The sequence below is a fragment of the Nothoprocta perdicaria genome, unplaced genomic scaffold, assembly GCF_003342845.1.
Source record: "Nothoprocta perdicaria isolate Ctin4 unplaced genomic scaffold, notPer1 scaffold_235, whole genome shotgun sequence".
Taxonomy (NCBI): domain Eukaryota; kingdom Metazoa; phylum Chordata; class Aves; order Tinamiformes; family Tinamidae; genus Nothoprocta; species Nothoprocta perdicaria.
The window spans coordinates 568,968-594,181 of NW_020455461.1; the positions used below are offsets into that span (position 1 = coordinate 568,968).

The window sequence follows — 25,214 nt, forward strand, 5'->3', positions numbered from 1 at the left end:
TAGAATCAATGTCTTAAACTGGATGAACAGAATGTTCCATAAAACCTTGACAGATAAAGCATTAATAAGTGTCAGAGCTGACTTGGTTAATTGAATGATTTGCTGACGCTTCTTTTTACCACAAGTCTGCACTTTCAAGTTTAGTGCCAAAGGTTCACTATATATAGCTGAAGACAGCAATTAGATGGTCCCTTCTCATGCAGATTTCTAACTAGCTACCTGTTTCATCAACATCTCGCTAGGGAAGCGTTTCCAGACAGGAAATCTAAAATATGGTGAAGTTGCAGTTACCCAATCCTGGCCTGGAGGACAGAATACCTTCTCATGCAGAATTGGAGGTCCTTGAAAAAGAAGAGGCAGACTCAAGACCAAAATGGGATAACAAGGCTCAGTATATGCTGACCTGCGTAGGGTTTTGTGTGGGCTTAGGAAATGTATGGCGATTTCCATATCTCTGTCAGAGCCATGGAGGAGGTATGTCTTTAATGTATGTTCATTAACTTGGCTATTAATCTATCTTTAATATCTCTTTGGATATACAAGGATTGGAGTATTTTGTTTACAACTGGTCAGTTCCTATAAAAATATAATRTTTATCTCTAGAAGACCATCTCATGGAAAAGATTATTCCACAGGTTATTTATATCTACTGAAGTTTATTAGTTGTATAAGAAAAATCAATGTTTATTTTGGGACACATGGTCGATCTAATCAGTTCTTCCACTGTTATCAAAATAGAATGTTTTATCAATTTAAGTCAAATGTAACTTTACAGATACATCTATCTGCCTCTCTCTATATTTTAATATATCAATAAACTACTTGGAAATATGATTCTGATTATGAACTCGCATTATCTTTCCTCTTTTTTTTTATTGGCTTAATCTGTGTGTCAGCTGAAGTGCCACTGTATATGTAATTTATGATAGCAGAAGTAACAAAACAAAAATATTTATTGCTAAGAGAACCTATTTTTTTAGCAGTTGCTGGTGTTAAGTCCTTTAAGAACCATGTGTACACTATTTACTGTAAAATTCATTCTTTAGGGTTCAGTTTGGGATCAAAGGGCCATATTAAAAGTTTTATCTTTGGCTTACTGTTTGTGCTTAAAGTCAGATTTTGAGATAAACCACTGCTTAAAAATTATATGAAATCATGAATATCACTGTATGTCTGTTAGCTTCCTCAGACCAGTGTTGCTTGTTTAGTTTTCTCTAATACCTGATACTTCTTTAAAGGATTATGTGATATATTGCAGTGTAAAAGCTGAACATAGCCTGAATTTGGATGGACTGACAGAGAAATTCATCTATGCATGATCCTCACAGAGTGTTTCCAGGCAGTTCCAGGAGTGGATTGCATGCTGGGTCCCGTTGACAAGTCGGGGCTGTTGCATGCAATTCAAGCTTGTTTACTGGGACTTTGTCATGCCCTGGGCAGTTTTCTGACCATCTGTTCTGTTCTATGTCTCCTTTTCATCTGCATTTTTCCTAGGATATGTTTGCATTGTGTTTGTTCCTTTGGCATACTTGGTTCAGTATTTTGAAGTACTTTTGTGTTAAATATACTTAATGAGATYTAGAGAAATTGCTATTCCTAGTTCAAATGGCTCCCCATTTGACAAAGGTTGGGTGGAGAGGTATTGGTACAAATTTAGGGGCATTTAACCTGAATTATTCGTATAGTTCATCTGCAAAAATTTTAAGATTTTTATAATACTAAGATTTTTATAACACAGGCTCATGCTGAGAGTTGGCAATGTAAACAGAATGTAGTTTGCAGCACTGAAAATTCTTGTGAGAAAAAGTCATAAATCAGCTAAAAAATCRTTATGTCCTTTGTGTATAAATTCTATTTTGAAAAAGCGAATGGATATGTCTGAAATTCATGGCACTCTCTTCTCAGATAGGACTCACCTTCTGTTTATACTTAGAAAGTAGAAATGCCCTATTTTATGATACTGRTTTATAGACAGTTTCTACTTTTCCATTTATCTTTCCTCTGCCTCTCCCTCCAGCACTAAAAAATGGAAATGAAAAATAGACACCCAAGATGTTGACTTGTATGAATCACAGTTTTCCAGCTGGTGCCAATGAACATTTRGAAATCGTTCTCTCTATGGATTTTAGTTTATCATCTGTATTTTAATTTATCCTCTGACAGTGATGATTTTTCACTTTCATTATTCTTTAGCTAGTCCTTGGTCAGAAACATTAACAGCAGTTATCAAATCTCCCTGCTCCTTGCTTCCCTTGAACTCTCACTCACATTTTAGACCCAAGTCATAAGGCAGCATGAAGCAAGAAAGCAGCCGCTGGGTTCAGAATTACTGTACAGACATTTGTCCCTATGGCCAGACTTGCAAATCAAAATCTAAAAGAATCCTCTCTATAAATTCTTCTGCAGAACATCTGACATATGCTGTAATTCTTACCAACAGATAATAACAATATTATCTATAATAGCAATGATAATAGCAATGGCTGCTTAGAAAGGATTCCTTATCATCATCACACGTGAGGGTGGAGAACAGTTATGCAATCCCTGCTCTCCCTGTGCTAGAGCGAGCTCCTCAGGTTCTTCCAGGAAGCCCGAATCCATGTCCTGGCACTGCTGCCACCCTCTCATTGCTGCTGCTCATGGTCCAGGTGCCCACTGACATCCTCTTCCCCACCTTCTCTCCATAGCCAGAGGAGAGTGGCTCTTTGATGTCTTTTGGAGGCATGGCTTTGAATTAGAACACAATAAATGATCTGTATTGTTAAAACAGATCTYGAAACTCTCGTTTTTGAAGATTTTTTTGTGTTGAGTTTTTTTTTACCTAATAAGGCATTCTGATTTCTGYGTCTCCAGCTGCCATTCAGCCGTGTTTGCAGCATAGAAAACATCTAATTGATGAAACTCTCCGCATCATCTTTTCTTACATAAAATTCAGTTCAGTTGCTTCCATTCTGAAATCAGCAGCATTTTCTAGGGGTTTTAGATAAACTTCACCCTAATCTTTGTCACTCAACATTGGCCTTAGAATGTGGATGTCACTTTCTACCCCAAAGGGGTTGAGGTTAAGAAGAGTCACTCGTCTCATTTATGTAACCCTCAGGTATGCACAGATGGGTCTCTATAGCAGGGTAGAGGAAAACACCAATATTGTGCACCTTCTTCTGTGTTAACCAAARTTTTAACGCTGTGATACCCAAACATACAAAAAAAAGGTGGTAATTACATAGCTTATTTACTAATTTTTCATACAAATTTAATAAAAATTTGTATTAAAAATGTCTATTTTTAATGATAAAATAGAGTGAAGTATATTTTTCCCTYTAAAAATAATTCATGGCTTAAAAGTTGTAAAATATATCATATACCACAGGCAAACTTGACTTCAATATACACACAACATTCAAGCAAGTGTGTTTGCCTCAGCGCTCTCACCAGCATAAGGAAATCACAATTTCTCTTCATTTGACAGCTTTCTGAGATGACGTACATGGCTTTTGTTAAATCTTTTTGAGCAATATGTCATTTAATCTATCGTCAAACATTTCTGTTTGATCTCTGGTGCATGTTATAAAAAAGGARGATGTAACTTCAATGTTTAGACCATCAATACAAGAAAAAAAATATGTCTTTAAGTATGCAATTAGTATATGTCTGTCATAAACATTTCTACTGTGCCAGGGAGAACCTTTTCACCTCTGTGCCTGAGAGAGTAAACAAAGAACCGATAAAGASCTCAGCAGGCCAAACAGCAAAGTTTCCTTCCTGGAACTGGCACTTCCACTGTGTCACCACAGAAAACAACTTAGTCTGTGGTTATCTGTGTTCCCCTTATAAGAAAACAGGCAAAGGCAACATCATATTTTCAGTTTCACACTATGAAGTGTAAAGTTTTCAGTTTCATTATATATGGCTTATTGGCATTTATACAAGATTTACTGTGAGATTGCTAGTTTGTTTGTCAAGTTCATAAAAATATGATAGCTCAAAAAACATTTTTTGTGTCTATCTCCCATGTAGCTTCATTGCAAAGTCATTGTTCCTTTTTTTCCTTATTACAGACTATATCAGAAAGTTTGAAGAAAAATTGAGAACAATGGATAAGATGCTAAAGTTTTATTTCTAAGAGAATTGTTACAACTGAACCCAAATTCAATGAAAAGAGGAAAAATAGTGATATGTATAACTGGGAATTGTTGTTTTGTTGCTCTTGAAAATATACTCATACCAATGGGCTTATATTACTTAGCTTTCACTTTCTAGTAGTATTACTTATCTTTCAATTTCTGACACAGCACACCTTACATTTTTTAATCATTGTGCTACCTTGGTGTATATGGCTATACCTTCAAACTAGAAGTGTTTTGGCTTCCATAAGGATATAGACTGTACACTGCAACTGTGCTAAGGGTGTGGGCAGATCCTCACTTTCTCCCTTTGTGTCAACTCCAAAAACACAGAATTACTTCCCGTGGATTCCAAGGTAGGAGGGAAGCTGGATAAACTGTGAATATGCACTGGGATCATCCGTCTTTTTCATATGATAGATCATTACTTGCAAGTCATACTTTCACCTTTTTATGGCTGCACAAGGGAGGTAATGGAGTCCTTCACCTCGATGCTCTATCAGAAGTTGTGTCATGTCTAAAGTCTTCTTTTATGACACCTCTGTAAATATTTGGAGCCCTCAGGAAAGCCGTGGAGGTTGTCAGAACTCTCATAGTGCGTCCCGTCCCTGCAGAGGAAAGTTCCATTTCTAGATTCTTGCAGCAGTATCTGATGCACTGAACTGCCCACAGGAAGAAGTAGATTATGTAGAAACATGTTTTCTCCTGAGACTCTCCATCCTGCAGACTAGGACACAATATCTTGTCAGATTGCTAGACCACAGGTGCACTTTGCATTTAGATGTGTAAGTATGCCTCAACCATGGGAAAATGGAGCCCCAAACGAAACATCAATCAAGATGTTTTCTACTTAAAGTGAAACATTGCTGCTTCCTTTGGATACTTTCTAAAATAAATGCTTCTAATGTTTCAAAGGAAATTACCCAGTCTTTCTATTTTCTACGAGCAGAGATGACAGGTACCAGAAAATACTGTTTTCTGTGACTAGTATGATAAGGAGTAAATGACCATGGGTTGAAAGGATTGTAAAGTTCATACATTTCCTTAAGCAACAAGATCCTTGTCTGAGTAAGAATTTCTAGTTTAGTCCTTAAGAAATCTCACTGTTGCCTAAGGCGGAAAAAAGCTGATAGCTCTCCGTTAGCAAAAAAGACGATTAACAAATGAGCATTAGAAGAACTAGTTGCCAGTCAATCCATTCTGAAGTTTCAAGGCACTCATTAAAACCACTGGAAGTTGAGTTTCAAAGCGGGACAAGGACTTGCTCAGAGTGCACATGAGTAATAATTAGATCAGATAGCTATACAGTTTCATCCTACAGTATTTTATTATCGCATTACTACTAGGGAGAAGTGAAACTGGGTGTACAACAAAGACCTATCCAGAATTCAAAATAGGAGATGAAAAGATGTGGACAGAAGAAACAGATCCTCCAGGGTTTAGGTTTCAGACTCTTGAGAAAGTGTCCTGAACTTCTGGCTCAAAATAGAGAAAATGCTCTGGAACAAAAATTGTCCTAGTCATGCCAGTATAATCACATTTATAGGTATGTCCTCTTACCCTCATAAGATCTGGAAGGAGTATGAGAAGACGGAAAGTAGATGACAATCTCATGTGCGATCAGAGCACAGTCCATTTCTGGCTGCTTGTTGCTCCATATTTTGATAAGTAACTTAATCCGTGTGAAAGGCCAGAGGCTGACAGTGAGAATTGTCCTATCAACCCTCCCACGTAGGACGGAAACCATCAGGATGTAGGGGAATGGATGTCAACAGTGAGAAGGCACTCACCTCTGAATACGCTGCAGATATCCGCTGATCTGGGAAAGCAAAAATAAAAAAGCTTGAGAGTAAAGTTGCTTGCAAAGAAGTAGGGTGGACTATCAATAGGGTACAGACTTGCTCAAGCCAAATCTACACGTACTGCATAATGAAGAGGGGTGATCTTCTCTACAAATAACAATTAATGCTGAGTCCTTCATTTTTCCAACTAATAAAAAGCCTGTCCTGAGTCACAATTTTTCTTCTGGCTGCCTTTTGGGACCTCTGCACCCTGCCAGTCTCCTCTTGTAGAGTAAAAGCCAAGTTCTAACCCATGCAAGGTGAACTACATCATTGGTGAAAAGCGTTAAATTTTTAGTCAGAAATTTTTGTGGAGCTAAATGAGGTGGTCTATAGAAGCCTGAGACTGTCATGTCCAAATAGCAACCTTTGATATGTGGATTCAACAACAACAACAAAAATTTTATGGTGCATCAGAAATCAGTCATTTAACCAGATAAGTGGCCTGTGTATTCTCAAAGTGCTCAGCATTTTGAATCATATTATGTGTGTTCAAAGGTTAATACAGATCTTGATTAGCATATCTTCAAATGTCAGTGAGAGACAAATGAGGAACTAGCATCATTTGAATTCCATTACAGGAGAAAGTAAAATAGCACGTGTGAATTTCATTATAATAATGACCACTTCAAACAATGATATTGTTTTACCAGACTTCAGAGAAGCACACGCTCACAAAAAAGAAAAGTTTGCAAAGATCATTCCTTCTGAAATTGTGGTTTGTATCACATCATGAAGACACCTCATGGAGCTGAGAGGCATGGAACTCACTTCTTCTAAACAACATTCAGTTGCCTTAAATTTAAAACTACAATTTCCATTCTTCAGATTTCCTCTATCATTCCTTTTTATTTTCATTGCATACATGGAGAAGAAGTCAGCATGTGTCCAAAGCTGAATGGTTCCCATAGTGTTCTGCATTTTTTATGTACTTTCATCATTTATAGTATGTSAACAGGCAATTAAAGATTATTTTTGTCATCACAGATAGAAATAATTCTAATATTTCTCAACTTTCAAACATTCGACTTTTCAACTTGGTATTCCAGCATGCTTTTATAACTTATATCTCAAATCTGAGGTATATTTTATTAAGAAAGAAATTATTTTTTTAAATGTCTTGTACAAGTCTGGTTATCATATTAATACTCTTTGAACCCTGAGCTTCATRCCTCTGTTACTCAAGCAAAAAAGTTGTTTAACTGAGTGGGTAGTTATTAGTTATTTTATGCAGAMAACCTTCTTGGGGCTGGCAGCCACCTCTGCCAATTTGCCTTCCTGATTTTTCTAGGAATCTTACTTAGTTCACTTAACTTAGTTCACTTAACTACTCCATCTAATTTGCATGACTCACAATTATAAGAACATAGTGTTTTGGAGAAAATAAAAGAGGGGGGAAGAGGGAGGAAAGGAAGCAATTCAGACAAAGTAGTTATCTGTCCTCCATTTGGAATTTAAAGACAGCTCCTTCGAAGTTTAACCTTGGGAAGGGATGATTTGGTTTTATTTTGCTACTTGGGAATAGTTAGAATTCTTATCTGGAATCTGAGAGGCAATATAATTTGCCCCTTGAGTAGCTTGTGTATTTGTAAGATGAGTCAAAACATTGTTCAGAAAATAGACAAGTATGCTCACAGCTGAATTGCGATTTGAAAAGCCCACATACTGGAGTTTGTGCTTTATTGTTGCAGTGCACTGACAATTTTTTTTTTTTTAAATCTGTTACAGGAGCCTTCATGATCCCTTTCCTGATTTTGCTGGTTCTGGAGGGTATCCCACTGCTTCACCTTGAGTTTGCCATTGGTCAAAGGCTGAGGAAAGGCAGTGTGGGAGTTTGGAGTTCAATCCATCCTACTCTGAAAGGTGTTGGTAAGTCTGAAGAGGATATAAAAATCCAAACCACGAGTCTCTGAATTGATAACCTTAAGAGCAAATCTTCAATATTTTATTCTGGTGCACCATTAAAAATCCCAGAATCTATCACTTTTACGTTCTCACTGAACGTACACTCGTCATGATCAGCAACTCATCAGACTCATCATGATAAGCAACTGTGAAAATGTTGTTTCTGGATCTTCAGGTGCTATTGGTATCCTTAAAATGAGTTTCTAATTTCAGAGCAGTTCCGAGATCAGAGATATCATCTGCATTATCCATAATGCTGTCTTTACAAATAGGATGATTATTTGAATTTACCAACAATTTGTTTTGTAGCTGCTCTGTGTATAAATACAAGAACTGAGTCTTTTTCTGTGCTGGTTTACCAGACTTCACTTCCAATTACAATATTTCAATTTCAATATAAAAGTAATATTACAATAATCCTTTTTACATGGAGAGTGGTACCAGATTGAAAGTCACAGAGACAGAATATTTCATGTAAAATGAGTGATACAATCTGTGAAAGACTTTGGAGTTCTCAATTATTCAATCTGACATTATACTAAAAGCAGCATCATGCACACAGCATTAAAAACCCCACAGATGCCTCACTGCCACATACCTAAAAGAGAAGTATTGAAGTCATTTAGGATGGCTTGCTGATGGCATCATCTGCATCTAAATTCTTTACAAAAGATATTCTTCCATTGCATCTGGATTTTTTCGAATTTCTGAAGGTAACAGCCTTTCGGAGAAATTCACTAGCATCTACTGTCTGCTGCAGAAGTCATCAGAGTTTGGTTACATTGGAGCAAGTGGAGAAGGGGAAGTCTGCATCCTTATATCCAGGCTCTGGTAACTGCCTCTCAATATTGCAAAGAAAAGCCAAACSTCTCCACTAACCTCTGCAGGGACCTTATGGAAAGGGAAGACATTTTGGGTCTCATTTATGCCAAATTACAAGTCATCTGTGCACTACATGTACACAGACACCATAAAACCAAAGAACAAGACTATGAACAGGATGCGCAGCATCCATAGGGACTTACTGCATTCCCAATTTTGGTTCCTATACCTGCCGTCAGCTTCAATCACAAAGTAGTTTGAGGCTATATGCCTATGTAGAACTCACTAACCTAATCTTTAGATGATGAGTTCACAGGGATGAAGCCTACACTGAAAAGAACTCAGTGATTTTCCATCTAGATACTATATATTGGCAATGCAAGGACAGCATATATTCTTATCTCTTTAAAAACAATTTTTTCATGGCTGCTATAGTACTCCTATTTTTATAGTACTCCTAGTTTTTGGATTTAGTTGGGCTGATTTTAGTTTTTATAATTTTCTCTGCTTTTTGTTCTCATAAAATTTAGTGTGTCTTGAAATGCTAGAAATTTGCACCAAATTCTGAATTACTGTTTTCCTTTTTTTTTTCCCCTTTATTTTTTCCTTTTTCTTTCAGGCATAGCAGCAATGTTTGTATCTTTCTTTGTGGGATTATATTATAACACTATTATTGCCTGGGTAATGTGGTATTTCTTCAACTCCTTCCAAGAGCCCCTACCTTGGAGTAGCTGTCCTCTCAATGAAAACAGAACAGGTATATTTCAAAAAATATGGTGTTTTGTTGATAGCAATTGTTTCTTTTTTTTTCTGTAAAACATTAGTAAATCATGCCAGAACCATTGTGCAAAGCATTATCAATACTTAATCTTTGAGACAAGTTTAGACTTTTTAATGAAACTTCAGAAACTTCAATTTTRGGGGGTCTTTTACTTTGTCTATAGAATATTCCCAAAGTGGGAGTTTCAGTGTACATGTTGACACTTGMCAAATTTAGATAATATGTTTCTTCATAACTAGCATGTCACAGAATCCCAGAATGATTGAGGTTGGAAAGGACTTCTACAGATCATCTAGTCCAACCCCCCTGCTTAAACAGGGACACCCAGAGCACGGGGCACAGGGCAGCATSCAGGTGGGTTTGGGATATTTCCAGAGGAGATTCCACAGCCTCTCTGGGCAACTTGTTCTGCTCTGTCACCTTCACAATCAAGAAGTTTTTCATCAAATTCAGGAAGAATGTCAGGCTGAGCAAGACATTACTGAAAAACATTCTGGTGTTTCCTGTGAGAGTCATCAGTGCTAGATGTAAAGAATCATATTTGCTCACATACATAGTGTGAAATGGCAAAAAAAAAAAAAAAAAAAAAAATGTCCATTAGCAATTTTATTCAGGACAGTTTCAAATGGTGGTGAGATTTGCAAAGCTATCTATCTGGGACTTGATAGGGTATCTCAGTATTGTGTTTTGAGCACACCTGTCCATCTGAGTGGAAAATAATAGAAAATATTTATAAAAAACATGAAAAGGAATATAAAATTTTTGTCAATATCAATGACAGATTCTTCTACTTAAAAAAAAATCCATTTAATTTTATCCATGCTCAGAAATTCCCTCCACCCTTCTCTTTGAACAAGATTCTTCTATCTTCACATTTTTGTAGGAAAAAGAAAAAACAAACAGATGGRGAAGAGTTTTGGGTGAATTTCAAAGACATTTGGATGTTAGAATGTAGAAAAAAAAAATGAAATATGGATGGAAATACCTTCTAAACAAATCTCTCTAAAATCTTGCATTTTTCCATGAAACCAGCTTCTAGGAATCTGATATTTGCCAACAGTAAATTCTTTGAGGTTACATAACATAACCTGGTACACTACTGTTAATTATTTAACATGTTTTAGTTTTTTTTCTAATAAATACAAGATACATAGCATGATAATTATTTTCTGTTACAGATTACATAGACGAGTGTGCCAGAAGCTCTCCTGTAGATTATTTCTGGTACAGAGAAACATTAAACACCTCCACGTCTATTACTGATTCAGGTTCTCTACAGTGGTGGCTTTTGGTGTGTTTAACATGTGCATGGGGTGTCCTGTATTTGTGCACCATCAGAGGCATTGAAACAACAGGAAAGGTGATTCGTTTTATACAAAAGAAAGAATATTCATTATGCTTTGTTATTCCTTATTATATAGACCTAATCATACTATAGAAATCACYTGTTTCTCCAGTGGAAGAATTACTAGTCGTATGCACAGGAATTTGATTTGATCTGATTTGATTCATGTTCAGATTTGTATAATTCAGATTCCTCATCCTTATGGATCCTAGTAGAACCTTGGTATTTAATCAAAGTGCTCCAACTTTAATCAAAGATTAATGAAAGATTAATGAAAGATCAAGGTGCTCCATCTTTTTTGCTATGGTCATTCTCTTCATGATATAAATTCACAGATTTATTTGGATTTGTGTTAATTGCTAAGATTATCTTTTCCTGTAACCCATGTTCTGCTGTCCAGAGATGACAGCTAGACCCAGTACTTGCATCAGAAGCGTCAGTGTCATCTCAGGATGTGCGTTATTTCTTATGCTCCTAGTGAGAGTGACTGAATTATGAGCTGAATTTCAACAGTGACAATTTGTCTTAAATAGAGCACTAACTGTGAAATTATTTTATAAAAATGCACTACTGCACATGCTGTTTCTTTTGAACATAGTTTTCCTTAGCAGGTTAACTGTGACTTATTTGAAACTTGTCATTATTGTTTATCTGTTCATTCATTGTTTCCTCCCCTCATTTCCTTCTGTGTTATTTTTCTTTATATTTCATTGTATTTAAACGTTTTATTTGCCATTCCTTGTGCAGGCTGTGTACATAACATCAACTCTTCCTTACCTTGTGCTCACTATTTTTCTAATCCGTGGCTTGACTCTGAAAGGATCAGTCAATGGCATTGTGTATCTMTTCACTCCTAATGTAAGTCACTGGATACTTTATCCTTTAATAAAACTACTAAATAGTTCTTCCTGTAATTGGCAGCTCATTGGAAATCAATCCTCACTATTAATACTTTTTAACTATTCTTTAGATCTTTAAGACCTCAGTTCTGATGGGTGAGTCCTTTTTTGCATCACATGCAAAAAACACAGGCATCCACACACACATACAATCTCTATATCAAAATTTGTTATCAAAAGGTCCAAAAAATGGACCTTTGCAGAGCAATGCTGTGGAGTTGTTATGAAGTAGCTTGAATTCTTTTTCTATAATGTCCTGTATTCTAGTGAAGAACTAGCCTAAGTTTCAAGCACAAATAGTATACAGTTATATATATACCTCCCATTTAATCCTCCCATATATATACCTCCCATTTAATCAGTATTGCTACATGGAGCTTACTAAATTGTTCAATTATGGAACAGTTTTTTAGCAAAACTATAATGGGTTTCTTTCTCCATGAGGAGGCCTATAAATGCTTCCTATTACTGGTAAAAAATAAACACATTTTCTGGAAACAGCCATTTTAAGATTCAGCTATGTAAAATCATGTTTTAATGCATGTTTTAATGAATTTTCAAAATATTAATTTTCTAAATTGCGTAACATTATCATACCAATATGTTTTCTTTTTGGAAGAAATTTGAGAAAAAAAAAGGAAGTGTGACAAGAGTATTGAGCAATTTGTTAAGAATCTTGAAAAGTAGCAAGTTCTGCAAGATTAATTATCCTGTTTTAATTACTGTTTAAAAGTTCTCATATTCAATCTAAATAATGCTGCTATATATATGCTTAAAGCCATATGTTTGTTGCCTCAGGTTGCTGAGCTGGCTAACCCGGTGACATGGTTGGATGCGGGGGCTCAGGTGTTYTACTCTTTCTCCTTGGCCTTTGGAGGCCTCATTTCTTTCTCCAGTTACAACTCTGTACAGTAAGTAGCCAGGCAAAAGCCATTTTTTTTATATCATTCTGTTTCAGTTTCACCTGGAAATTAATTTTTCTAGGGCACCTGGAATTTCTGGTGCCCATAAGTCTCAATGCATGATGACATGCCATACTTTAGGTCTAAGACAATGTTCCCACAATTGTGAGGAGTAGAGATGAGAATTTTCAGCGTCTTTCCAACAGACACAAAGAAAACAACAGTGTATGTCTGCTTTTCCAACACATTAGGACTGTCACAGTAGGACACCCTCCTTCATTTTCCAGAAGTTAATGATGTAAGGAGGAAGCTGACAGAATCTCATGAAATTTCCATGAAGGAACTAAAAGAAAAAAACACGCAAATTCCATAATGTTATACTATGATGTTGGACCACTTGCAGTCCTAAAAGTGAAGTAATGTTTTAATAAAGATCGTCTGCAAGAATCTCATGTCATAGTGAAAAACCTGACAACAGAACTCAATGAAGAATTTCAGTTTAATGCCCTCCCTCCCTGTATGGATCTTTTGTAAACACCATAAATCAGGAAAGGTCTTAGTATCAGAGGTCTCTGATGGACATGCTTTCCCTTCCTCTCCCCTTAAACCTGATCAGAAAATTGGATATGACTACATCAAATTCATCTCAATAGTCGAGTCTTTCTCAAGACAAATACAATATCTAGAGCTTCACAGCCATCTCATAAAGACATGTACTAATTTAATATTGATTCTGAGTCTTCTCTGTCAGTTGAAAGTCTCTTTCTGGATCTGCAAATTTTCCACTTACCAGAAATACTCTGGAATGAAGGCTCAACTCTCCCCAGAACAGTTTACATTTCATAATAGAATAGATTGCCTATTCAATATTATTAGCAAATATTCCCATTATATTTTCCAAACTTAAGGGTATTTTGAACTATTTTTTTGTTCAACAATCAATATATTTTAACTGATTGCCTTCTAGTCAATGCTGTTTCAATCACATCTCTCCCAAATGAAAGCAATCTTCTATATTTTCACTCTTCTTTTCCGTGAGGAAGACAGCCTTCTTCCTGCTCAGTAATATTACACAGGMAAGGAAAGTTCTTACCAGAAAAAGAAAAACTGAAACTCAAGCAAGACTCCCTCCAGCAACATAGCTCTACCATACAGCCTATGCTGATCCAAAAGAAGCAAAATGAACATGGAATTAATTAAATTCAAAGTACAGAATGGGAAATGTTTACTCATTAACTGATGACAACAGGGTATAACAATCATGATACTCATCCCGAGTATAGAAACATTGGTTTTGCCCTTCCTGTTTTACCTTGCATGAACCATACTGGGAAAGAGCAGAGGAAATTATTCCTTATCAATAGCATCACTTAAGCAAGAAAAAAGAAAAAGAAAAAAAGAAAGAATAGCTATACAATTTCTTAGGGCATGAGTATTAATTCAACTAACTCTGTCAGCTGTACTTACACAAATTGGGAATGTAGGAAGGGACCTATGCAGCTATAGAGTACCCTTTTGTTAATCTTGATGGTCAATTTTTAACATTTATTCTGAGAGTGTGTTTGAAGTTCATTGTATCTTCTCTTTGAATTGCAGCAATAACTGTGAGAAAGATGCTCTGATCATCTCAGTGATCAATGGTTTCACATCTGTTTATGCAGCAACCGTCATATACTCCATCATCGGATTCAGAGCCACGGAACGATACGATGAGTGTTTCGACAAGTAAGCTATGGAAAAAACAGAATTATAGACATGTTTGCTTGGCCAGGGCAGCTCTGTCAGTTTGAGGATAATGGCTCAATCAGTCACGAACAGTTACAGGTCCCAATCACCAGGTTACAGTTACAGGTGCCAGACCACTCATTACTTCAGAAAAATTGGATTATGTTCAGGATGAATGGGTTTTTGAGTGGGTAAATTGCTGAGGTATAACTATTTTGTTCGAAATATACAATGGATAGAAAGAAAGAGAGAGAGAGAGAGGGAAAGGGAGAAAAGGAGAAAGAAGAAAGAAGAGAGAGAAAAAGAGAGAGAAAGGAAGAGAAAGAGAGAGAGAGAAAGAAAGAGAGAGAAAGAGAGAAAGAGAGAAAGAAAGAGAGAAGAAGAAAAAAGTAGATTCACAAATCTGCTGGACTTCCTCACCTACAAGTCTGAACTAAAGCAATGGAAACATTATTTCCTTTGTATCCTCTTACAAAAGACATTGTGCTCTTAGTGACTTGACTGATGATGAAAATGAATGCTGTGGTATAAACAAAAAAATCAGCTTCTTTGTATTTCATTTTTACAGAAATATTCTTACATTGATAAATGCATTCGATTTGCCTGAAGGTAATGTAACCCAAGACAACTTTGAACAAATGCAGAAGCTGTATAACATGACTGATCCAGCGACTTTTGCAAATCTGAAGTTTGAAACCTGCAATCTTGAAAGTTTCTTGAATGACGTAAGTTTAGGTATACAATTGTTATGGAGGGAACCCATACCAATATCTACATTTTCAGTTGCTTAATATTCTTCCCTAAGACAGGTTTTTGTGATATTTCCATTAATTATTTGCTGTTTATTTGGAACATCCTCGGACTGAAGGGTTACTTTTGCTTATTCCCTGGCAAACAACATAGCTTTTGAAGAGATAAGCATTGAATTTCTCTGAAAACCATTTATATTGTCTCAAGAGTATTATCTGAGCACTCGTGAGTTCTAGGTTGGCCTCACGCAGCTGAAAAAATAGCAGTACATTTTCCTCTAGACAGCTATAGTGGGAGAGGGAGCAACAAGTTCTTTTGTTGTTGTTAAAAAGATAGGAAATTACATATGAAAAGATGTGTTCATAAAATTTAGCAAATATTCAACCTTAGCTCAACCACTTTAGACAGCTGCACTGGACAGAGTAACTGTGTAACTACCCAAAGTATTTTACACACAACTTCTGCTATTTTTAGTGCATCTGTTGCAGAACATGCACACAAATGGGAAGACTTACCACTGTTTTGGGATTCATTAGGCAGAAATCTTGAAATTTTGGTTTTACATACTAAATAGTATTTTCACATCATTTCTCTTGACTACAACGTTCATGTATATGCAACTGCTTTACTGAAATTGTGACTCCTTTTTTTTTTTTTTAATTAACGAGATGCTTAAGTGCTCCTCCAGGAGTAGTAAACACTTTTTGGGGGTTTATGTTGTTCTCTGGCAAACAATTTCTTATCAYTAGGACAATTTTCCACTTAGTTTATGAGTGTAAGAACTATAACACCAGGATAAAAAGGCAGTCAAGAATAAAATAATTCCATATTGTATTCTTTTCCATTAGATTGAGTTTATATTTACAGTGAATATATTGCTTTATTGGGAGGTCTTTGTGAATAAAAAATGTGTAATTACTATTGCATACCATACTCTGTACTGGTAATATATGTATATATAAATTTCAGTGCTGTATTTTCATTATCCTAATATTTGGAATTCTTAAATCTTCCATAGGGAGTGGAAGGAACTGGCTTAGCCTTTATTGTCTTCACTGAAGCTATCACCAAAATGCCTGTTTCACCTTTGTGGTCCATCCTCTTCTTCATCATGCTCTTCTGCTTGGGTTTGTCATCTATGTTTGGAAATATGGAAGGTGTGCTTGTACCTTTACAAGATCTTAATGCTATACCCCCAAAATGGCCCAAGGAACTTGTCACAGGTAGGTGCAAACCTACACAGGTAGGTTTGAAACAAGTGATTCTCCCCACCAAGTAAATAGCTTATATGCTAAAAATGCACTATTAATCACATAGAATTATGGGTGAATTTSCCTTAAAATTGATAAATATTGAACAAATGGTAAGATACTGAAAAGATTAAGATAAACTTTCTTACTAGTTTTCTGCTTTATATGCCTGAAATGATGTATTTATCTTCGCTGTGCATTTGTTACTCTTTTTTTTTTTCCTTTTATCTTTTTCACAGGTCTGATTTGTTTGGGATCTTACTTGATAGCTTTCATTTTTGTGCTGAAATCTGGTAACTATTGGCTGGCTCTATTTGAYAGTTTTGCTGGCTCTATTCCCTTGCTGATAATTGCATTTTGTGAGATGTTTTCAGTTGTCTACATTTATGGAATAGACAGGTATGAAATACAAATTAAGCATCACCAGAAACTAATGTGTAAATTGATAAGTCCTATGGATTTAGCTGTATTTACGTGTTTGTTAAGGGTTTGATGGGGAGTTATTGAGAGTTAAGAGTTTGCTGGGAAGCATGAAAGTTGTCCTCCTTTCTACTAATAATAGATAATGCTTTACAACAATCAGCTAAGATAAACACATTCCCAAGGGACTGCGAGAAAACCTTAAACATTATCAAGTGCCCTAGAGTAGAATATTACGGATATAAATATTTTATTTTTAAAGTATCTCCCATAACATGAACATTTCAATAGTTASATAAATACCACTGTAGCTCGTTTACATTATAAACATGCTAGATTTTACCATAAAACCTTTTCAGAATAGTTGCATAAAGTATTTAAGTAGCAGAAGTACAAGCACATTGGCACTGAGCTGAAAATTTAAAACAAAAAAACCTCAGGCATATTCCACAAATATTTTAAAAAGTGCTAAGTGATATTGTCCCAAGCATGGAACAGCCCCATGAACACTGGCTTTAGAGCAGGATGCAAATCCAAGGCTACTGAGATGCATTCTGCATTACTCCATGGATTCAAGACTTTATCAGTTCTAGCAGTGAAGAGTTATCCTACTAACTTCCTAGACACATGTAACAAATCATTTTTTGGTTTATAATTAATCTTTAAGAAATATGATGAAATTCTGAGAACTTTAATCACCTCTAAGTTTTCCTTGATTCGGTATTAGCTCTCCAGCTCTGTCCTCTGGCACTAGTTAGGTCCCACCACCACGACCTCATCTCCCTCCTTGACTGTTGGGCAGCTTTTAAAGGTAAATACAAAGCCTAATGCCACCATAGTGCATGCTTATGGCTGTCAGTTTGAAAGGTCTAACCTAAAACATCTAATTCTGAATTGCTAATTAGATTCAAAATGAAGTTGATTTACTTAGTTAGCTGTGTTGATATATTTTTGTGAATGTCCATAGGAAAATGTAGGAAACTGTATATTAAAAAGGGAGATCACCACATCTATAGGTAAAGCAGGCAAGGACTTTCAGGATTTTAGCTTTGAATTAACACTAATCTCCAACTTTATGCCTCCAAGTCAATATTGGTTTCAACCTGAGATGATCACGGTTTTGCTCTTTAAAAAATTTGGAACCTTAACTGCAACACATTAGGATGGATTTTCAGGAAAATAAATAAATAAATAAAACACCTCCAGCTTCTACTGAGCACAAATTCAGAATACTAAAACTCAGGCCATAGTTAGTTCTACATTTATGTGTATGTGTTCTGTTTTAATCTTCAGCTTAGCTGATACATTGGCTCCTTAGGCATTGATTACTTCTTGCTAAAATTGTTTTCTGTATGTTTTGCATAATTCTTGACATAAACCACATTTCTAAAAGCTTTATTTGATATTCCATTGGTAACCATGAATCATAAATGAGTAAGATAGATATAGTGATGTCTGCTTTAATTCAAAGTAACTAGCTCTAACTCATGATGTTCAGTTCACAATGGCATTAACAGGTTTAGTTTGGACTTTCCTACTTAGAACAGATGCTCTCTGATTCTGTCTGGCTTTTATTGACCTGAACTTTCTGCTTTCATTTCTAGGTTTAACAGAGACATTGAGTTCATGATCGGACACAAGCCCAATATTTTCTGGCAGATTACTTGGAGAGTTATCAGTCCTCTTATTATGCTAGTTATCTTCTTTTTTTATTTTGTGGTGAAAGTCAACCAAGAACTGCTCTACAGCACTTGGGACCCTAATTATGTAAGTATATATAAGGCAAAAGACTTACTTAGACTTTATGTATTCTTTATTGCCATAGTCTAAATTACATTTATCTTTCCTCTGCAATAATTTGGTGAAAAATCTATTACAATAAATTTTCATAAAAATTACTACATAGAAAAATAAGACCTAAATTCGGTGGTAATGTCTAGAATTGTGAATCGCTTTTTTTTTTTTTTTTTCCTGAAAAGGACAAAACTAAAACATCAGACTTATTCTCAAAATGTCACAACTTTTCTGTGGTGATAAAGGACCAAATGGGTCAAACATTTTGATATCAKATTTATGTATTTATTTATGCCTTTAGATTCACAGAACTGCAGTAGTGATTGTTATACATCAAACTGACAAAGAAGTTAATATTACCCTATCCAGTTTTCTTGTTTCCTCTAAGCTATAACTGCAAAAATAAGCTAAATACTTCTGCTTTCCCACCCTCCAAAATCATAAGCCATATATATTACAGAGCAGGGCATATTAGAAAATATGTGGGTCCAATTGTTTACTCCGTGATCCSACTTCTTCTCTGGTAGTTTAGCTCTGCTTTTTAATTCTCTGACCTGGTGGTATCTTTGAAGCAAAAGGCAGCCATACAGCACACTGAGTTGCTTATCATTGATCTTTCTTTATTATTTTATTTATTTTTGCATCTCACAAAGAGTGAGATGCAAAGGAGAGAAGATGGGCAAATGGGAACACTTCCTTCTCCTTTTTCTTCCCTCAGCATCCTCACCTGCTTCCTGTTGATGTTAGTACCATGTTTCAGCATTCCCACACCCAGTGGTTTCAGCCCTCCCACCCGAACACCATTCCACCACCAAGGACCGACGGCCCATGCCATGTCCCTCCTGTACAACGTGTGCACAGGAAGGGTGCCAGGAACAGTCTCACCAGTCTCTGCTTCCCATTTCTGCTTCCTTCACACCATCTTTCCTCCCCCTGCTCCTCTTGAGAACAAATAAATCCCCAAGAACTGGGAGCGGGCACCCTTGAGAGGCAATGACTTGAGCTAGAAGCTGCTGTAGAATTGGCAAGTTATTGTGCAGTTATGGCTAACTCCTCCTATGGTTCTGGGTTTTCATCTGTAGAAGTACTGAATGTGTGAACGTTCCCAAGTATTTGCTCATCAGCTTCCTACAACTTCATTGTTTTTTCTTGCAGGAAGACTTCCCCAAATCACAGAAGATTGGTTATCCTGGTTGGGTATATGTTATTATTGTAATCTTGGCTGGAGTGCCCAGTTTGGTCATCCCCATTTTTGCCATTTACAAAGCCATCAGAAATTGCTGTCAGAAAAAGAGAGATCGTGTGGGCCTTGTGACCTCCATGTCAGAGACTTCTGTAAATGGGAACTTAAAGAATTCAGCATAAAGCCATTTCAAAAGTGTGGAAGTGCGCTTTGCTGGTGAGGAAAGGAAAATGTTTTTTTTAATATAAAGACTCAAGAGTCAACTTTATTGTCATAAGAGGATAATGATGTGTTGTTTCCAGGTCAAGATTTGTGGAAAATGCGTGTTTAACTAACAATTGCTGCCCTCTGAAGAGACAACTGCTTGGATCCCTGAGGCAAAACAGCCACCTTTGCAAGTKGATGGAGCTCTAGGCCAAATCTTCTATCCTACTTCTGGATTTGAAACCAGCCAMGTTTAAAGATTTTTAGAGAGCTCTCTATCGAGGGATGCGCTGCTCTTGACCTACATATGAGACTCTTCCATGTCCAATCATTCTGGTTGGGTGACTAATATGAAGGGTAGATTTACCCTGTCTTCTCTTGCACATTAAATTGTTTTTAACTCTATGTGCCACTTTGTTGCACGAAGCCACAAATATTGTCTCATACGGAAGTTTAAAATATTTAATAAAAATGTTTCTAAGTATGGAGATAACACTTTGATTCATTCATAATTCCAGGTATTTGATTAATTGCCTTTTGCTTCCAAGCTCGCAGCAGATAGCCCTGCTCTGTGGTGGTGGGTAAGTGCTGTCAGCCACAAACATGCCACACATTTTGTGTGCCAACACGTGCATGCCCACTGAGATACCCTGATAAGGCAGCAGGAAGCCAAGTCGCACCTCAGATGTGCATGTTTGTTGTAGAGCTCCAAGCAAATGAACTGTCCTTACTGGGAAGGTTTCTGTGGTCTAAACGTGAAGTTCACTTCCAGCCAGATGACCTGCAAGACAAGCATCTTTATTCACTTAGTTACAGCTGCTTTAATGAAGCAAGCAAGCTGGCTGGATAGTTTATTTATGGGAGACTGAGATAGTTTGTATTGCAGAATATCAAAACACTGGTATAACTGAAAGACAACAAAAATCGGTTCTCACACACTTGCATTTGAAGGAAAGCACTCRGCTGTTACATTCCTCAGTAACTATTTAATGAACAATAAAAATAGTCACTTGGGATTCATTGACAGGTGGGAATTGATTAACCTCTAAGAGGAATGGTAAAAGTGGGCCAGATTCTAATGTCTGAATTTATATGGTCATGTCAAGATCAGAGTCTAAGTCTGATGTCTGCTTGGCAACATGACTGAGATTAGTCTGAAGTTTTTGTACTGAAAGCTAAAAGTCTTGATCTATTTTCTAAGATAAAAACTAGATAACTAAACAACTTCTTTGGTAGTTTGATAATTGACCAAATCAGAATTGCTCTCACAGCTTTATAAAAATGAAATACTGAAGAAGTGGTTCTCAAAATATCAAATGTTATATACATAAAACCAATTCTCAAGTTACCCTAGTCAAAGTATGCCAAACTTTTTAAATATTTTGAATTAGTTGGGCCTAAGGGTGTGCATTTTCAGACACGGAAAGGCACGATGAAAGGCAGCCCCTTTGTGTTTAGAGTGCTGCACATGCTCTGGAAAGCTTGATGCAGGAAAAGCCATGTGGTTGCTCAGGTCATCCRTGCCATGGGCCCAAACGGCATGGGCCCATCCATGCCATGGGACCGCAGCACTGACAAATAACAACTGCAAGTATGTCTATACAAATATACCTTTACCAGGCTCTCAGGCCCTTATTGAGGCTTTAATATGTYGTGACCATTATGCAGCAACATAAGGTATGGAAAATGGTCTAATGAAGTAATAGATCTATCTGATTAGTATTAATTGCTGTTGCATTTTGTTCTCTTATGAACAAAGATTGCAGAAGACACCTGCAATCATTTAACTCTATTAACTAAGTAACAAAGGAAACAGAAACACTTGCTTTAGTTACAGATTGTCCTTTAAAAAATATTTACAATTTTAACATGTCTGATTGAAGTCTGCAAGAGGTTTCTTACTATTGTTATTACCCACAGCACGCATCTTTGTAAGTATCTGAGAACACAAAGACGACAGAAAATACAATTCTGCTTGATCCTGAGTTACCAATTAACAACATATTCCCAAGTTCTCTAACTATAGAAGGATTGCAAATAGTCGAGTGGTAACTATATAATAATAATTCCTGGTTTTGTCTTTAAGCTGCAGCTTTTGCAATGACACATTCCTCTGCATAACATAAAAAGAAAGCTCCACCTCTTTTTTTTTTTCCAGAATCCTTTAGTCACTTTGCATAAAACCTGTAGGAGACACAGGTTGTGAATTGTACCTATCCGCCTGCTTACGAMAGAGAAGGGCTAGGGAGCCGAGGATATTTCACAGGCATGTCCAAAGATTTATCAGCTGATGCGCCGCCTGGAAGCCTTCAAGACGATGGCAGACCTAAGTGGGACAATAAGTTCCAGTACCTTTTGAGCTGTATCGGATTTGCCGTTGGTTTGGGGAACGTGTGGCGATTTCCATACTTGTGTCAGATACACGGAGGCGGTAAGATGGAAATGGGACTTTGTCAAAATATCAAACTACAATTCTGATCTAACTGTGCTGATTTGTGATGGGCATGGAAGTTGGACGTTTAGATGACATTATTTTTTGACTTTCGAATTCCCATAAATGTTTTGCCAGCCCTTTTTCACCAGCTAAGTAGATTAGCTTTTCCTATATGAATCTATTTCATTTTAAAATGATATTTGTGCTTAGAAAATAAGACCAAATGGATGATGAGTTTCAGCAAGGCTAACATTAAAGTCCTTGCAGCACTATTGCARTTCTGATGGGAGAAGGGAACTGAAGTCACAGCTCCTTGGCTTAAGGAGAAGGAAGGACTCATTGAAGCAGCTCCCCAAAGGAAGGAAAGCTTTCCTTTTAGGAAGGTGGAAAGGTCATCTCCTTCCTTCCTCTGAGGCTTTGATACCCCACAGTCTAGAACTGCCACTGGACAAATCTAAACAGTACCTTTCTCTGACTGTGAAGATATTTTAAAAGTCTAGCAATAATAATAYAAAGAAGAAAATGTAAGTTAATTCTGACAACTGCTTAAATCATTCACTTAGAACCATCAAATATTCTGGAAAAGAATATTAGAAGCAACTTAAGAAATGTAAATGGATCAAAAGATGGTTAGGTCACCATTTAGAGTAGCTTTTGAGATCCRCCATGCTAAAATATCTAATGCAAGATGATATAGAAAATTGTTTTGGTCCAATATGATTCATCATTTTTTGATTACCTGGAGAAGTGTAAAATTCAAACCTGGAGAAACTTAGAAACAACAGGAAACTTGGTTAAATCCAAGATATTGGATTGGTTAAATGCAATCTGTCTGCATTGCTGGTGAACTACAGACAGCCAGGGAAACAAGAATAGATTCTGTTTTTAACAGRAGGAGGAATTTTAGAAACAGGCAGCCATGCAGGTTGCCTAGTGAGCCACTGTCTGAATTTAATATACCAGGTTGTATGRCAGAAAGAATCTTGGCACATTTAAGCAAGGGAATAGGAAATAGATGGAGGCATTGCACTGCTGGTAAGAGCACTTTTGTCTACTTCTATGCCCACCTTTCAAAATCAAGTTGAAAAATGAGAAAAAAAAAAAAGGAAAAAAAAAGAAAAAAAAAAGAAAAAAATGGACCAGAGCATCAGAATTATTCATTGTATGGAAAACTTATGGTAAGAGGAAAGGTTTCATCTCCATTTTCTTGTTTATAGGCCATGATAAATATATGTTTTAGTTTTCAATTTCCTGAGCTAAATGGATTGAATTTTAAAGTCTTTCAGAATTTTGATTGTAAGTAACAGCAAATGTGTAACAGCTGGAAGCTACAAGTAGACAAATTCAAATAAGAAAGGAGAAGAAACAACAGAAGAAGCTCCCAGAAGACCTCATGTTTTATGCCTTTTATTTGCAGCAAGATGTGAAACCTCATGAAACTCTCTCAGATCAGTACCATAACCAGGTAGTTAGAAACTCATAGTCGCATTCACTCTGCTCTATATTTGTCCATTGGAATGGCTGGGAAAAGCACAAGCCTTTCACTTTATTTAATGATATMTATATCCATGAAATAGGATGAATGTATGAATGTCTTTAGAGAGATGTTCACATAGCATAAACAGCATGAGGCCTGCAAGAAAAGTGTTCATCTGGAGCAGGAGCTGAAGGTCAGACAAATATCCTAGAGCATCTCAAATGCCCTTCAAAGCTCAAATTCAGGCAAAGGAACGGAGCCCAACATGATCACAGGAGCAACCTTGGGTTCCTGGAGAAATTTAATGTCAAATCCAAAGCCATAAACCTGAGGATCTCCTAGAAACAGGCAGTACTTATGCAGAATTTTTAGAATTCCATTTTTGGAGAACTAAATTCCATTTTTTTTTCCACTTTAGGTGAGTAAGTACTTTCTGATCCTGCTCTGTAGACAATTACCAAGCATAAAACAAAGTACAGTGCTACTGCTCGCTCAGCTCTAGGAAATGAAGACTGACAAAACTACCTGTGCTGAGTGCAAGCCAAAGGAGGGCTCCGTGGAGCCAGGCTAAATCCTGAGCTAGCATGTTTTGGAGTGACCTGAAGGAAGAAAAGCAACAGGGAGCGAGACAAAAGGGAACACAGAGGGGTCTATAAGCAACTTCTGGGGGAACATATCCAATTCAGTAAGTGGACAGTAGAATTGTGGGTTTTGGTTCCATTAAATTAGGCAAACCTATGTATACTGGGGACAAAAACATGTATTCTACGCTTTCTAGGCATCTATCTCAACTATACCAAGCCAGGAAAAGGCCAGGAAGAGGCAGCTCTACAGAAAGCTCAAAACTTGAACTGAACTAAAGAGGCATAAGATGGTGAGGACTAGGGAAAATGCTGTTACGACACCACCAGATGCAGTGGTGTGCTGTGTTGTGGTCAACCCTCACAAAAAGCTACTGCCAGCCTAGGAGGTCACAGATATCCCTTTGTGTTCCATTTCAGACACTCAGCTGAGCTGGAATGATCACAGCTTTTCTACTCAACTTGTTCCTGTGGTCTGACATTTTCTACTTGTCCAAGCCAAGGTCTATCCAGTCTGACATGTTCATATCTTCCTATCAAATGTTTAGGGACACACAGAAATTCGTAAGGAAAGGGAATGAAATGAATAAGAAAGATAAGATGGGACACAAAAGTTATGAAGAAAGAGAGAGAGAGAAAGAGAGAGAGAGAGAGAGAAAGAGAGAGAGAGAGAGAGAGAGACAAAGAAAGAAAGAAAGAAAGAAAGAAAGAAAGAAAGAAAGAAAGAAAGAAAGAAAGAAAGAAAGAAAGAAAGAAAGAAAGAAAGAAAGAAAGAAA

At 36.7% G+C, this 25,214-nt stretch overlaps 2 protein-coding genes across 2 annotated transcripts in view; both read left to right on the forward strand.

The window, feature by feature from the left end:
• Nucleotides 1-241: 241 nt before the first annotated feature.
• On the forward strand, nucleotides 242-19,945 carry SLC6A19 (solute carrier family 6 member 19). Its single transcript, XM_026039656.1, has 12 exons — nucleotides 242-474; nucleotides 7,694-7,834; nucleotides 9,312-9,449; nucleotides 10,652-10,833; nucleotides 11,566-11,676; nucleotides 12,516-12,628; nucleotides 14,216-14,344; nucleotides 14,913-15,069; nucleotides 16,113-16,317; nucleotides 16,584-16,743; nucleotides 18,369-18,531; nucleotides 19,714-19,945. The coding sequence occupies exons 1-12, from the start codon at nucleotides 273-275 to the stop codon at nucleotides 19,921-19,923; spliced, it is 1,911 nt and encodes a 636-aa protein (XP_025895441.1). The 5' UTR covers nucleotides 242-272; the 3' UTR covers nucleotides 19,924-19,945.
• Nucleotides 19,946-22,213: 2,268 nt separating this feature from the next.
• The window catches only part of LOC112947539 (sodium-dependent neutral amino acid transporter B(0)AT3-like), a 24,963-nt gene continuing 21,962 nt past the window's right edge, over nucleotides 22,214-25,214 (forward strand). The window contains exon 1 of the mRNA XM_026039658.1: nucleotides 22,214-22,376. Coding sequence (XP_025895443.1) covers nucleotides 22,214-22,376 — 163 coding nt within the window. The remainder of the gene's footprint in view (nucleotides 22,377-25,214) is intronic.